Source organism: Cajanus cajan, chromosome 2, assembly GCF_000230855.2.
Source record: "Cajanus cajan strain Asha chromosome 2, NIPB_CcT2T_4, whole genome shotgun sequence".
NCBI lineage: Eukaryota > Viridiplantae > Streptophyta > Magnoliopsida > Fabales > Fabaceae > Cajanus > Cajanus cajan.
Genome location: NC_138518.1, coordinates 44,474,668 through 44,491,329, shown reverse-complemented (window position 1 = coordinate 44,491,329; position 16,662 = coordinate 44,474,668). Strand labels below are relative to the sequence as shown.

The 16,662-nt window shown below is 33.3% G+C and overlaps 2 protein-coding genes across 2 annotated transcripts; one reads left to right on the top strand and one right to left on the bottom strand.

Annotated features, from left to right (window-relative positions):
• Positions 1-4,100: 4,100 nt before the first annotated feature.
• On the top strand, positions 4,101-9,146 carry LOC109811996 (uncharacterized). Its single transcript, XM_020375852.3, has 2 exons — positions 4,101-4,285; positions 7,067-9,146. Exon 2 carries the CDS (start codon positions 7,089-7,091, stop codon positions 9,030-9,032), a length of 1,944 nt encoding a protein of 647 aa, XP_020231441.1. The 5' UTR covers positions 4,101-4,285; positions 7,067-7,088; the 3' UTR covers positions 9,033-9,146.
• Positions 9,147-11,171: 2,025 nt separating this feature from the next.
• CDPMEK (4-(cytidine 5'-phospho)-2-C-methyl-D-erithritol kinase) lies at positions 11,172-16,341 on the bottom strand. Its single transcript, XM_020375843.3, has 11 exons — positions 15,982-16,341; positions 15,592-15,687; positions 15,439-15,507; positions 15,223-15,327; positions 15,079-15,135; positions 14,746-14,946; positions 14,088-14,180; positions 13,906-14,005; positions 13,462-13,561; positions 12,418-12,503; positions 11,172-11,473 (listed from the first exon to the last, which is right to left on the bottom strand). The coding sequence occupies exons 1-11, from the start codon at positions 16,168-16,170 to the stop codon at positions 11,382-11,384; spliced, it is 1,188 nt and encodes a 395-aa protein (XP_020231432.1). The 5' UTR covers positions 16,171-16,341; the 3' UTR covers positions 11,172-11,381.
• Positions 16,342-16,662: the final 321 nt, after the last annotated feature.

The following is a 16,662-nucleotide window of genomic DNA, read 5'->3' as shown; positions in this document are numbered from 1 at the left end:
CATATGAGATAAGGATGAGTATGATAGGAGTAGTATAACTCCTGATACGCTATTTTATGTGAAGGTTGCCATTTCACAAGGAGTGATTTGGTTAAGTTGAAAGTTGTTTTAGGTGCTTAGGTTGATTTAGGTTGTTTATGTCTGTAAGTTGGCATGATAAATTAGTTGTAAATATGTAGTATGAGTTGTATTATGTGATGAAAATGTTGTATGATGATATAAAATGATAAAATATTGATTAATGATGTTGTTAATGATGCTTTTATGATGAAGATGGGATGTAATCGAGATGTATAAGTTCTATTATGTGTTGTGTATGTTGTAAATGGTTAAAGATGATTGCATAACATGGGTTGATGTGTTTTGCGTGGAAAGATGATGTTGTGTAGTATGATGAGGATACTTAGTAAGTGAGATGTGAGTTGCATGTTGTAGTTGAGTTGTGAGGTTGTTTACAAGTTGTGTGATGACTATTTATATGTTATGAAATATGATGAGATGATCTAGTTGAGAGTTGTGAAGTGCATGATGATAATGTTGTGAGTTGTGAGGAGCATGAGGTGAAATGTGTAGATGTGTTGAGATTTATACATAAGTTATTAGTAGACTGTGTTGCTAAGTTGTTAGATGAGAGTTGTGTGTTGTTATAAAGTTGTATGTTGTACTATGTGTTGAAAAGATATTACTTTATGATGATTGAGTTGTAAATTGTGAGTTGAACTATTAAGTTTTTGAGTTGATTGTGTTGTTTAAAGTTGAAATGAGTTAATAATTGAGCTGGTCAGATGATAACGATGTTGTTAAAGTTATGAGTTGACTGTGTTGTTCAAGTTGAAAGTTGATTGAGATGATGAGTTGATAACTGTGTTGTTGTGCTGTGATGACGAGTTGTTGATGACTAAGACTAAGGGAGATGTTTTCGAAGTTACTCATCCCATTGTGTGGATTGAGAGTGTCGTGGTGCTCTAAGAGCCCAATTTGTTGAAAACCCTCCTTGGGAAGTTGTCCCTTGGAGTGGTTGATGTGTTGTTCTCCTCTAGGACTTAGTTGGTCCCGTGTGTGGGCAAGGTTAAGGCACACGTCTATGAAGCGACTACGGTATAGGGGTCAGGTCGAGCTATACTGATTACAAGCGGCCAATTCAAGTAAAGTACGAAGTCCGGAACTTAGTTCCTAACCGAGTATCGGATGGTTGTAATATTTGGAGGATAGTTAGTAGGCTAATCCCATATGTGGCTTAGTTGACCTAGCTAATGTCGTGGTAGGCATAAACCCAGTTGTCATATCTTGACATAATACTATGCTTCCTTTTTTAAGTGACAAAGTCTGAGAAACTGTTATCGTGTTGTGGATTTTTATCCAAATTTGTTGTTTACCTAACAAGCCCAAAAAGGTTCTATGTTGTCAGTTTGGTAGGATCTAGCCACTTAAGCTGCTCATCTTGTGTTGTAGGAGATCTCTGAGTTGAAATGCGTGACGACACATATGTGTTGATGAGTTGATATTGTGATGATATTAGTTATATGCGTTGATGAATTGATATTGTGATGATATAGGTTATATGTGCTGATTAGTTGATATTGTAATGATATGAGTTATATGTGTTGACGAGTTGTGAAGGTGTTGCTGAGATGTATGTTGTCAATGTGTTGTGTGTTGCATGGGAAATAAGTTGTTATTGTTCATAGTGATATTATGTTGTAGGTTGCTTTTATATTCATATGTTGTTTAAGTATTATGTGTTGTATGTTGAACTATTTGATGATGATAGTGATGTGAAGTTACTAGTGTTGTAAGTTGTTTTCATACACACACACACACACATATATATGTTTGTGTGTGTGTGTGTGTGTGTGTGTGTTGTTGAGAGGTATGTAATAAATGTGTTACTTGTTGTTGTGTTGAATATGGTGACTATTATTATGAATTGTTTATTTTTTCTAGCTTACCCTTACATGTTTCCATGTGGTTTAGACTACAATGATCACATGATGTATGGGAACAGAGTAGGGATAGGCTAAGAGATAACTGCTAGAGGCCATAGGAGGTGCATGGAGTTGGATTTTATTTTGTAGACTACCGGTTATTGGTAGATACTTCTATATATTTGTTTGTATATAGTTGCTGGTCAAGCAACATAATTGTACGTATTCATGAGATGTTAATGTGCTTATATTATATTATTGTTTCAGTAGATGTATATACGTAGTTAGTTGTGTGTTGCGCAGTATGGCAGTCATGACGGGTCGTTACAGTAAGTGCTCGATACAATAGAAGCTATGATAGTTCCCTAAAATATGAGATGGGCCAAATTGTTAGAGTGGAAGTCTAAAGAGAAATAATATACGAATGTACACCTAAAGAATTAAGATATAATTGTTAAAATATATTTTCTAAGCGGGAGATTATTGAAAATTTTTATTTCAATAATTAATTTGAGCTAATATTATAAAATAATTATATTAACTTTTTATTATTAGTAGACTTTATTTTATGTGATCAAATTAAGAGAGCTCATTAAACTATAAACTTTCATGAACAGATGTTAGTATTAGTTCATTAAAAAATAATGAAAACCCTTTTAATTATGGTCATCAATGTACTAGATTACAACTCATACTTCCTTCTCTCATACTTCCTTCTCCCATTTGAAAAGAGAATAAGTTCCCATGAAATTCACTAATTCTATTTATTCATGTTTATTAATTGTTAAAAAAATGCCTAAATCAAGAACTAATAAGATATGTGTCTTATCCTTAATTATAAAGCATATTGTAGATCCTAGTCTTTGATATAATATTATTATATTTAAATCTATAAACTTTGACTTCCAAATAAAGAATAAAGAATGTAGAATTATTAGAATTAAACTTTCCTATATGTTTAAATTACTTGTACCTTGATGTTTGTAACGTAAAACTTAATACCCTGCAAATTTATTTTTATTTTCAATAATTATCCCGCAAAATAAAAACAAGAAAAACAATTTTCATGCAATAAAAAATTATACTTGGTTGCTTCAATTCTTATTTTATTATTAAACAAATAGTGTTCAAAGAATCTTTATATTATTTTTTAAAATTATATTATTATTATTATTATTTCCCTCCAAAACTTTAAATACATATAAATTTGATGAGTTAAAATAACTTTATTTAATGTTCCATTATCTCAATTTCTTAAAAAATAAGTGAACAATAGATGAAGAAAATATCTACCAAATATATAAGAATATAATTAAGAAAAAATATAAATTAGACTTTAAAATTTTAAAATGTCAAATATTTTAGCACAAAAAATAAAAGTACAAATTCTCTAAATTGGAATATAAAGTATTCAGTAAAATAAGAAGATCAATGCATTCTTTATGTACATTCATAATATTTCTATACCATTTAATTTAAGTAAAACATAAATAATCAAAAATATAAATTAAAATTCATATCAATTTTATAATATGAATTTGTATTTATATTTGAAGAATGACATATTTTTATATTAAATTTTATGTAACTCTATTTTACCACCAAGTTGTTAATATGCTCAACAAAAAAAATCGATAATATGAGTAAAATTGAACTTAATTTCCCTCAGATTTAAAAGTGGTATTTATTTTTTTTTCTCATTATTATTATTATTATTATTTTAAAAAAGTAGGTGAATCAGACACTTTGCTTTTATATATATATATATATATATATATATATATATATATATTTTGAAGAGATTTTGAGAGAAGATGATTGTAACAATTTTTTTTTTAAATTTTAAAATAAGTAATCATATAATATAACTTTTTATATTATTGTGGAGAGTGATTAATTTTAATAATTTTAAAATATGTAATATAAATTAGGGATAAAAGTTTTTGATAAAAAGTGAAAATAAAAAAATTACTAAATTATAAAATATGTATTATAAATTTTGGAGTAATTATTATATGTATAGATATAGATATGTATAGTTATATAGATATAAATGTATAGATTATTATTTAAAGAATTTAGAGAAAAGACATAATGTGTGTGTGTGTGTGTGTTTTTTTTTTACATAAAATATAAATAAATAAAGATGTCAGAGGAATGCAAAAACTGATCGTCACACTATATATGTTTCGTTAATACGATTTGGGCATTTTTTCTTTTCGCTTTTCGCAAATTTTCGGATCTCTTCTGTTTCTTCGAATCAAAACCCTAATTCCCCCAATTTCAGTTTTCAGCCTCGAAAAACCTATCTCCCTCTCTAACTTCTCAACGGTTTTCCCATTCAAGAGCTCGATCCACAGGTTCTTCCTTCTCCTCCTCCTCGTCCTCCTCCTTCTTCTTCTTCTTCCTCTGTTTCTCAATTCTCTTTAAGTATTTTTAGCTTTTGACCTGTACCATAGCTATGATGTTGTGCGAATTTGACACTATTATCTGGTTTCAGCTTTTTAGATTTTAGGTTTTGTTTATAATTTTGTTTGCGCAATTGTGGAATTTCGCGATTTGCATTCCGCATTCGGTGGTTATCGACTTTATGGAATCGGAATTTCGGGACATGTTTGGATGTGGATTGGGTTTGTCTGTTGATGGATCCTTCGAGGGGATTTGCGGTGGCTTTTTGGTTGTTGTGGAATTTGTTGATTGGTTTGTATTGAGCGCACGTTGGCAATCTGTTTCGAAGACTGAGGAACAATTAATGACACTGATTAGTAGCACTGGATATGCTGTAGTTGTTAATCTGAAAATATTTTTTGCTAATAGTTTTCATGACTATTTGGTTGTGCTTGTTCTATGCGAATATGGTGATGATTGAGTTTATAGGCAGCTGATTGTATGTGTTGCTTTGTCAGAGAATGTGATCTTTGTCTTGAGGCGTGTTGCTTTTCTAGGTGGTTATCCTTTCATTAGTATAATAGTGTCACTACCGTACTAATTAATTGCATGCTGTTCAAAGGTAGTTGAATGGATGCACATGACTGTTATGATCTTTGCTTAAGTTAGGATTTGGTTTTCTTTGTTTTGTTTACTTCTGGATGTACTTTTGGAACTTAATGTCATGTTTTATCCTCTTAGTAAAAAGGATTGGAAGGTAGATAATAATAATTAGTAAGACTTGCATGTGACTGACTGTGCATATGATTATTAACTTTAGTCTATCCACATTCATGTGGGGGGCATGCTAGAAAAGAATATTAATCAAATAATGACAATTCTGATTTTTGTTTCTGTTTTAGTTAGTGTTCCTTCAACTGATCAATATGCTGTGGGGAAGTCCACTAAAGACATACTACTATTGTTAGTTTTTTTCTTTCTATCATAAGATTCTGTACAGAAGAATGGGAATATTAGGTAATAAATTAATAATATTGAGTGATGGTATGACTGGAATGGAGACGTGTTTTCCTGGATGTAGGGCATAAACCATTTTCTTTTGTTGTTGTTTGGGGGGGGGGGGGGGTGGGGGGCGGGGGGCGGGGGGAGAAGTCATAGAGTCTTCTTCTAAGGCTCGGCTGCAATGAATGCTGTTATCTATGGACTTGACAAGTATGTTATATTTGTACATTTTTTGGAGGTCGGTATTGTATGTCTTTCATGGTGGGGGAAAGTCTTCTGTTTGGGAAAGATTTATTGCAGAAATGGTAAGTGGAAAGATTCTATTGGGATTACAGACAATTAAAAGTTAGCATGGCCATAGAGGAAAATTAAAGGGGAATTCTGTTGTAAACTTATGCAGAAATATTAATCAAGAGAAGAGTAGATAGAAGGGAAGGAAGTAGTGACTAAGAAATGGATACGATATCCCAGATTTCCTGTGCTATTGTGTCTTTTTAGTTCAGTTGAGTCTTATTATCCACTGTGAATTCATTGTGATATCCTTTCAATACTTGATCAAACAAGTTATCTACTTTTGTTGTGTATAAGTAAGGGATAGAGGAAATCCTTGTATTGGTTTATAACGATGAACATGATTTTTTGTTGTCAAATAGATCATGTACTGTTTGAATTCTTTAATTGTTATTAAAATTTCCAGAGATCGCCATGCATATAAATGAAGCTTCTCATCACTGGTAAAAGAAAGGTCATGTGTTATTAAATTCTTTTTTGAATCAATTTTAGTGCTGGAAAGATATTGGAGGACCTATGAAATTCATAAACCTTCTTTCTTTATTGCCCTTGCTCCTTCTTGCTAGAAATTTCTTTCTTTCTTTCTTTTCTTCTACAAAGTACAAACAAAGAATTTATTAAGATAGAAGAGAAAGGTACAAATGCAATTGCAAGAGGGTAAGAAATCCTCAGTGTGTAAAATAATCAAGACCAACAATAACAGAAAATAAAACTAAGAATAAGAAACATATAACATGGCATACCAATTTCTCTGTTGAACTAGCAAGTTCACCCCCTTCCTGAGCAAAAAGACAATGAGAAAAATGCCATAAAGGTAGGAATACAATTAGATCCCAATTAAACTAAAGAGACAACCAACAACTAGTGAAGATTTTAGCATTTCTTTCCACTGAAATACACCAAAGAGCCACAACTTAAGAACAGCATCAAAAGTTTTTAGCATCTCTGCTAGTGACAAATAATCTAAATTAACATGTAGGAATTTTTGAGGGTTGTTGGGGGAAATTTAATGTTTGCCAATCAAGTTATTCCAGAGAAAGAAACTGCTGAACTATGCAAGAACAAATGAGACCCAATTTCTGAACTAAATCTGCATGTAACACAGTAATCTTGGACAAAGCAGTTTCTTCTGAAGGAGACTTCTTTTAAGGAGACGGTCCATTTGATTTTGTAGAATTTTATTGATGAATATTTTTTTATTGGTTACTCCCCCTCTGTCTTTTTCTTTTCCCTTTGTAGTTTGTTATAGTATAAACTGGGGCATATTTTCCTTCAATAATCCTTGAGCACTTCATTGTTTGCATATACATCCACACTCACGATTATTGATGTTAACAGAATGTTATCTGATATACTTGGTTTGGTTTTTAATTTTCTTGATATGCATATATTGTGACTCTTGTAATTTGGTAGTCCATTAGAGAACAAGTTAATCTGATTATTTTTCTTTAATGTTCCAGGGACATATTTGCTACTAAAGAGATGTCTCCTGCTTCCAAATCCAAGTCTAAAGACAAAAAGGCAGGAAAGGAAGCTCAAAAATCTTCTGCCAAGCCCTCGGGATCTGGTAATGCAGTAGCTGGAGTACCAGCTAGTGCATACAACCCTTTATCGGGAACTTTCCATACTCTGGAGATGTCACCAACATCTACCTCCCAAGTACATTCTAATGGCCGTTTTCGGAACATAGATGAGACTGATGAACATCCTGCTGGCTCTGTGGTAGCTAGTGTGGAGTATGATTCTGTTTCTAACAATGGTAGTTGGTCTGGTGAGTCAGAAGATCCTAAAGAGAAAGGTTCTAATCCTCCTGTTCGATTGGAAGCAGTACCGGGAGCTGATAATGACAAAAGAGAGAAAATCCGCCAAAAGAATGAGAGGAAACATCAACGACAGAAGGAAAGGCGAGCACAAGAGTTGCATGATCGTTGCAGTGGATATATTATGTCAAGGAAACTTGAGTCACTTGCGCAACAGCTTGTGGCCATGGGGTTTTCTCATGAGCGTGCAACAGTAGCATTGATACTGAATGAAGGAAGGGTAGAAGAATCAGTAGCATGGCTGTTTGAAGGTGGTGAAGAAGCAGACAATCATAAGGATACTAATATAGGTGGGGGTAATTTGAAAATTGATATATCAGAAGAACTTGCTCGGATTGCAGACCTAGAAATCAGGTACAGTTGCTCAAAGCAGGAGGTTGAAAGAGCAGTTGTTGCTTGTGAGGGTGATCTTGATAAGGCTGCAGAGTCTTTGAGAGATTTGAAGCTGGATCGACCGTCTGGTCTACCAAAGCCAGAGGAAATTGATGATCTTCCTTCCCATAGCAGTAAGCAGTCAGGAGTAGTGATTCAGAATGCCAGGACCCAGACAAAACCCATTCTTTCCCCAAATCAGCCCAAAAAAGATGAAAAGGATTTTAACTATACAAAGCAAGCGGTTATGCTGGGAGGATCTACAGAATCCGGCAGCAGACTTGTGCAGCCTCTTAAGAGAATCCAACCAAAGTCTGAATGGACAAAATCTCAACAAACTGCTGTACCAGCTGACAAGAGGTGGCCAACTGCAGGATCTAATCCTTCAGTTTCTTATTCGTTGGCACCACCCTTGCAAGTTTCAACCACACCTGCCAAGACAGAAGCTTCTTATATGACTGTTGGAGGTGATTATAAGAACCTTCAACCTGGAGCAGCTAGGGAGCCAGTAATTGTGATGCAGCGTCCACAAACTCTAAATGCAAAGCAGATTCCACCAGCCAGTATGAGTTCATCTCCTCCTGGAGCAGCTGCCAGTTGGTATCCATCCAACAGTGTAGAAGTCATGAGGTCCAATGGCTTTATGTCTCACCCCACTAGCACTAGAAGCCACAGTTCAAACTATTTCAGTTCTAATCAACTGTACCACCAACTTCAGTGTCAACCACCTCAACAGTTTCTGGCTGGCAATAGCAGTTCAGTAGATCTTCAAGCAACCAACCGAGGGAATAGCATATGGAGTAGAGCGGCTACATCCCCAACGCTTGCTGCTGCTTCTTCTCTTGGACTTTTCTCTGGGCTAGGATCGGCAGCAACATCAGGGGCAACTTCCCCGGTAGATTGGAGCACTGGGGGTACAATGCAATTTGATTATACCAACATAGACTGGTCCTTGGATCGAGGTTTATCTCCACCACGGTCCAATGCATTATTGCTAGGGCTTTCACCTTTTACAAAGAGTAGTGCTCTATATGGCTCAAATGCTTCTGGCGTGGCTGCTCAGCCAGGAATTAGATCAATACCCTCTAATGGTAGCATTGTTCCCCTGCCTGGATTGCAAGATGGTGGAGTATCCTCTGCTGAAACATCAGGTTCTCGGGAATGGAGTTCTCCATTCGAAGGGAAAGACCTTTTTAGTTTGCCGAGACAGTTTGTTTCTTCTCCTTCTCTGTAGAGTGGAGGGGAGAAATCAAATGAATAAAAAAAGACCAAAAAATGTGTGGATTTGATGTTTGTTCTTATGATGCTATAGTTGATATGATGTTGGTGGTAAGCTTTCAGCGGAAAACTGGCGTTTAATTTCTGGTACCATTTCACATGCACACTACAGAATACCTCGTCACTCCCTGTTACATGCACAATTTACTTCCATACCTTAACTTTGATCGTCCGACCAAGTACTAACAAACCTAGACATTTTAGTTATATTACAGCTACAAGTACGCACTATAAACTGTGTAGAAGTCCAACTTAAGAAGTCTAACTTAAGAAGTGAACTGATACTAACACTAATCAGATGACTTTACTATTCATGATTCAACTTCAATGCTTTGTTTAAATTCGGGCATTAAATCCTATTTGTCATGATAATTGTCCTCTTTGAATTTCCAAATGATGGAGAATCACCAAATCTAATTAAGACTTTTTTTTCTCAATTATACTCATTTAATAAACATTTTCTCTATTAATTAATCCATTTGATAAACAATGATTGTAGTTTTAACATTTAGAAAATGTTCCAAAATAAATAATTTTCTCACTTAATGTAATATTAATTATTATATTTTTCTTTATTCTTTCATAAATTATTCAATCACTATAATAAAAAGTATTATATTTATTGAGGGTGAATATTTTAGTAAAATTGTACAAAAAAGTGTTACATTTATTATTATCTTCAAGTGTGTAGAGACTTTAAAATGCATTCATTCATTATTAGAGAAAGAAGTATTCACTTCTTTTTCTTTTCTTGTTTTACAAAAACAAGATAATGAAATTGAGATAATGGAATATTAAATAAGAGATTTGTAGTCTAAATCCATATCTATTAAATACTTCTATATTTCTTAATCTATGTATATTGTTCTTAAAAAGACTAAAGTTTGGATGCAAAAAAGTATAATTTTTTTCTTCAGAGTTTTAGGAATTGTTAAGATAGAATAAATCTTTTCTATTACTATTAGAGTTAATCACCTATACACTGTCAGAATTTTTTAATTGTGACATGTCACTATAAACACATTTACTTTTAATTGTGACATGACACAATTAAAAGATCTAATTAATTGTCAGTATAAAATTTTTTTATACTGACAATGTATAAGTGATTAACTTACTATTAATTCAAAAGTTAAGATAGACATCAATTTGCATAATTGTTGGTTTGAATGGAATAATTCTTTTCTATTCACCTCAACTTTAGTCCTCAACTTTAGTTTGTTGTGGTGGAACCATGGAAGTGTTTTGACACATTTGAACTTGCAACTTTTAAGAGTTTCCTTGTATTATTATATGAACAACTTTTTCTAATACTTTTTATTTTATTAGTAAAAAAAATTATAGACTTTCCGACTACAACTTTGCACTACGAAGTTGTTCAACTATTATTAACTATCGGAATTAGGATTAGTCCCACAATTATATCTACAAAAAATACCTAATAAAAAAACCTTATTCTTATAATCAAATAGACTTCCAATAGTTAAAAAAACAAAACTTTCAATTGTCGATACAATTAATCACGTTTGGGGAGGCATGTTGATTTAATTTCTATTTTGAATCTAGAATATCTATAAACTCATAATTTTGACACTCACTTCTTAATCATCACACCCCAATTTTTATTTTCATTTTTTTCATATATGTTTTTAGGGAAATTACTATTCTACTCCTTCACACCTCCCTCTCCCCAACCCTCACTTCATCTTCAATCATCTCATTCCTTTTACATTTTCTCGTCCTTCATTGTTTTCTCCACGTGAGTTTTCATATCTCCTGTAGCATTCCATTTTTTTTTTCAGGTGTTGCTGATTTGACGGAAACTGATTTATACAGAACAGAAACTTGTTTCCGTAAAAAATGTCCAAAAAAAAACTCTGAGGGTGGAAAGATGAAACAGAAGGGTGAGGAAATCATGTGAATTGTGATGTCAATTTTCCTCCTTAGCCCTTAAAAGACTCAACTCAACCACCCCAAATTTCAATTTTTTCTTAAAAAGGCACACCTGCAAATGTAAGAGAGGTTCAAAATTCAAAATATATACACATTTCTCTAGTGAAGCCACAGCTGAAATCTGAAATCTAGTAATCCTTAGTTATCCAAAAATATTTACCCCATTTTTAAAATTTTTATTTTTGTGGTGACGACTTCCAATTTATTGATCTGCACCACATCCAATCCAAAAATGTCAAGAAACATGTTTGGCATCAGGGAGACTAAGGACTTATTTTTACATCAATAAATGGTGCAGGGAAAAAGCCAAGTTAATTTTACATTACTATCTAATTATCTTATAAATCATATATTAAACAGACTCAGAAACAACAGCAGAGGCAGAAGGAGTTGAAGCAGGTTCTTGGTACCACTGATTTGCCTCTCGAGTGAGAAAATATGCATCTGCAATTGAAATGAATAAAGGTGAAAAGTCCCCATTAGAACCAAAACCATCAGAAGTTTTTCTATATTGTTCTAAAACAACCTCCTAAATCCTAATGCCTTATAAAGTATTAAATTGTTAATAAAAAAATAAATGTATTCAACATCTTGATTACATAAAAAGCATTAAATTCTTTATTTGTTAACTAGGAGGAGTATTCAGATTCTATCATTGGAGGTGGCATTCTAACTTTTCAAAACTAGTTAAAGGGGTGAACATGACTCCACCTAACTTATTAGTAAAAACTTAGGAATTAGTATATGTGCTTATAACTCAATAAATCTCAGTCATTCAATTCTTTGAAGAAGTGCTCCTTTGTTCACTGTTGTTCCATCAACTAAATGCAAAGGATTGTTATAATTAGGGTCTTTCACGCACTATTCTTAACTTCAATAACCATATGTAAGAAAATAAATCATATTTTTCCAAAAATACGGGTTTAAGGACCATAAAACACATCATTACACACCAGCACTATCTAAAAAATTTAATGAGACAAAAATGCATCTTTTTAATTAATGTAGTGACAAACTTTTCAGCAGACTCCACCCAAAATGCCATTTGGCTTACCAGATTTCACTTGCCCCATCAGAACAGCATTCAAAGAGTGGCCCTGAGTTGAACTTTGTATATTTTTCAAATTAAAATCAGCTATTTTAAGGGATTTATGTTTCTTAACAACTTATATTTCATGTGGAATCACTGCATAATCTTATGCTTAACAGATGTTAACAACAAAATTCATTGCCAACTTTCCAACAAAAAATTGTTGCAGCACATGAAACATAGATTTAATCATTTTAGCTTCTGGATAAGTGGATGTGTGCATATGGAACTAGAGCCTCAATATATCACAGAGATGGATGTAGTTTTTCACTTTCAAGGTTAATTTATGGACGCTTACCTGATAAGAACACATCTTTGTATTCATCCTCATCATAGACAAATTGTGGAGGATCAGGAGAACCAACTCCTACAATAGTGCTTCCACTGCATGAGATGTATTAAGACAGCATATAAGATGATTGCATCTTTCAAAATCAAGAGATTCTATATCAAAGAAAAAGGGAGACCAAAACAAATACAGGACTACTTCAGCATAATTAATATCATTCAGGAAGGGAAGCGTAAATTCAGTTTACTTTTGCTTAGAACCTTTGATAGAATTAGAACTGTAAAGAAATAAATTCAATAATTCAATTACATGGGTATTTCTGGAAAATTCTCTACTGAGGAAGTTCATGGAAAAAGTATACAACTTAGACACAGTTACAGTCTTAGAGAGTGATGCTTGTTTTGAACCAACAAACCATAATTGAAGAACAGAATGAAAGATAGAATGAACAAAGAATGAATCTGTTATTGGAGACTAAAATCTGAAAGAAAAAGAAAGAAATCTCCTTGTTAGGATTTCCCTTTCACCAAAGACTGTTTCAACCAATGAACTACAGAGCATAGACTCGAACACAGACATGGACAATCCAACAAGGCTAATGCCCAAACTGTAGGACACCGAGACATTTAACACATCCATACATGAGAGTCAAATGAAATGAATATGAACATGACAAAAGATCTAGGTTGATAATCAATATTTCTATATTCACCTTCTTCCAATGATAATGGGTCAAACAGAGAATACTAAGAGGCAATGGCATCATTTTGGTAAGAGTTTTGTTTCCTCTCTTTACAAAAAGAAAAAATTCAAAACAAGATGAATTATACAATTCTAAATTGGTATATTCAGCTTCAAAAAGTTAGGAAGCTCTAGATTTTTCCAATGATAACGAGTCACCCAAAAAGAAATCTACTAAGACATTATTTTTAATATTTTATGTTATGTTTAAGCTGATTTTCTTAATGTTTGAGCGCTCTAGCAAGTATATATGACTTTCACAAAAATGTCAGGCTATATACTATAGAATAATAGATTTTCCACTATTTTCACCTTCCTGACATAAAAACAGCATCATATTCTCCACGACCAGCTGCACTTATTCGCTGCTTCAGTTTTTTGAGTGAAGGGAGAACGTCAAATGCTGGAGGTTCTGCAGATGAAGAAAAGGGAAATACATGAAAAGAAAATTAAAAATCAAATGAAAATGTCAAACACATCAGAACAGTAGCAACTTCATTTAGTATTCTGATGCTTGTACATGTGCATCTGGATCAAATACAATAATGTCAATGATAGGAATGATTGATTTGCAGGACAGTGAGGGACATTACTGATATTTCAGTATGTTGTACACATGATTATATAATGAGACTAGAGCAGTAGAATATCGGTTCTGCTAGATTACCTTCATACTGAACACCTCAGAATTATGTGCAATGTGCATTCAATAAGATCAAATCAAAGCCAAAAAATGATATGCAGCTAGAAGCATACCTAAATCATTAATACAAACGTCTTGTGAGATGCCAGTCTTTGAGATCTTCTCCAGCAATGTTAAAGGATCAACATTACTAGTCTGGTCTATCCTTAGACGCTGTATCATTGGAAGTTGTTAAATTTGTGACTATAAAAGGAGGAGAGGAAGTATGGTTTCATTACTACAAAAAGTGAAATACCTTGTAGACTTCTGCAGTTGAACATGCTTGTGGGGGTTTGATGAGAACCATTGGAATGTCCAAAGATACTGGTGGAGGGATATTCTGAACAACCTGCACAAGTGAAAGAAAAAATCTTGAATAAAATATAATGATTGGGAGATCATATTGAATAAGTCTAGCTGCCTGCACAAGGTTAAAAGGTTTATAAATGTGAGAGCGTGTTCTTTAGTAATTGTCAAATAGAATAGCCTTTTATGAATAGATATAAATCCCTTCCCATCCATGACAAAATGATCTAACGTCTTCTAGCACTAAATTATTTAAGGTTTCAGAAATAAAGATCAATCTAGGTGATCTGAACAAACAACTGTAAAGTTTGGGCCCTTTGGTCATATTATACAATAATATCACTCGCTCATATTTAATCAGCAGTGAATGACTATCAAACTTTTGGACCATGACTCTTAAGTTGTATTGCAGGACAGTGGTATAAGTCTCTCAAGTCTTAACACTTCTAGTTATAGCAACACATTAAAATTGTAAGATATATCAATATCAATCGGTGGTACACATTGAAAATCCACAGTAAGATTTAAAAATAAATAAGAAGTAAACATCTAGCGGTTTTTCTCAAATCTGATTTTGAGAAAGGAAGGTACCTAATGTTTGGACTAACCTCTCCTCGACTAGTGCAAAAGGCTGCTCCCTGGGAGAAAAAGAAGGGGATATCCGATCCAATCTCACTTGACCATTCTTGGAGTTCTTTCTCCGAGGCAGGACAACCACTGAATTGATTTGCTGCCCATAATGCAGTTGCAGCATTGCTACTTCCACCACCAAGCCCTGCCCCAGTTGGCACCCGTTTATCAAGATGAATCTGAAAACAACATGAATATACAATACGCACATTACATCTTGTGCTAAGTAGAATTCCAAGCAATCTAAAAAAGCATGCACTTTAATTAAAAATAATAAAAATGAGGAAGAAAATTGCATTGTTAACTCATACCCAAAAGAATTTATCACTGCCAGTCTTCTTCCTATAAAGATTAAGTGCCTTAATAATCTGAAATAAAGAGAATTCCCACATAACATTCTCTGAACAAATAAATGACAAGAAGAAGAAAAGGCTGCAAAGGGAAAGCAGTAGTACCAAATTTCTATCATCAAGGGGCACCCCAGACACGTTGGTTGACAGGCTATCCTTGGTGTTTGAGGGTGACAAAGAGAACTTAATTATGTCACCTAGACTTATCACCTGAAGACTCGAGATGCAAGTCAGCCATGCTCAAGAATACATAAACCACATTAACAAGTAGATGAAACAAAAGAGCAATGAAGCATTTGCCAAATTGCGATCACAACTTACATGAAAAAGAGATGCCAAATCATGATACCCATCTTCCCTCTTGTTAGTTATTCTCAAGAAAACATTTATCTGCAGCAGAAGGGTTGGTAATTTAAAACAAAGCAAACAAATTTGGGTAACCTCTAAGCAAAAGCATGGTGGAAGGTGGATTACCTTGCAAGGAGAAAACAAAGTAAGCCTTGAAAGGGGAGCTTCCCTGTCCACTGCATCAGCCAACTTGTTTATCCTAGCTTCAGGGTCATACACTATCTAATTTTACCAACAAAAAATAAGACATTTAAAAAACATTTATTAAATATGTCCACAAAAATCAATCCAAACAAAAGCATAACACGATAAAAAAATCTCATTCTACCCAAACAACCGCACTGAAACTCCAATTCAAATCATAACACTCAAAAATGATGAAAATTCAATCCAAGGCATGATACACTAAAAATTCAAACTTTATCTCTAAAAATTTGCCACTCAACACAAACAACCACACTGAAACTTCAATCAACTAACAACATAACCAGAAAAAAGAGGGGCAAAACATGTAACCTCTATTTGTTTCCTTGAGGAGTTGGAATCAGAAACCATGGCTTTGACCGAGTGGGGTCTCTGAAACTGAAGCTTTGTGTGAAATTTGGATGACCCATTTGGTCTGAACTGAGCTAAATGGCTGATTCTGAAGGGGTTATGGGAAGTGGGTAAGACATAGTTAGTGCAAAGAAAGTGGGAGGAAGCCATGGATAGGTGAAAGATTGAAACTTCAATCCAGTTGCAGATTTCTGCGTACAAGGAAAAATGTCAACTCAAGCAATGTGCTTTGTGTTTGTATATTCTTGCCACCAACCAAACCCGGTGAAATTCGGCTTTGCAGGTCAAAACTTAAACATGTTTCTGACAATATTATAACAAAATCAGGACTGGTTATTCAAACGGTGAAAGCGATTCCTTTTTATTCAAATTAGGCAGAAATTAAATTAATATTTTAATATTATATAATATCTTAAAAAATTACACTAAAGTTAATTACCTATTTTTTTTCGATAAATATTAATTATGATAAAACAAGTAGATATTAATAATATTATTATAAAAATTATATTTATAATCTTTTGTTTTTAATTTTATGTTTAATTTTTAATTTAAACTATTTTTATAAAATTTTAATTTTAATTTGACTATTAAACGTATATTTCTTGACTATTAAAATATTAGATTGAACCTGATATTATA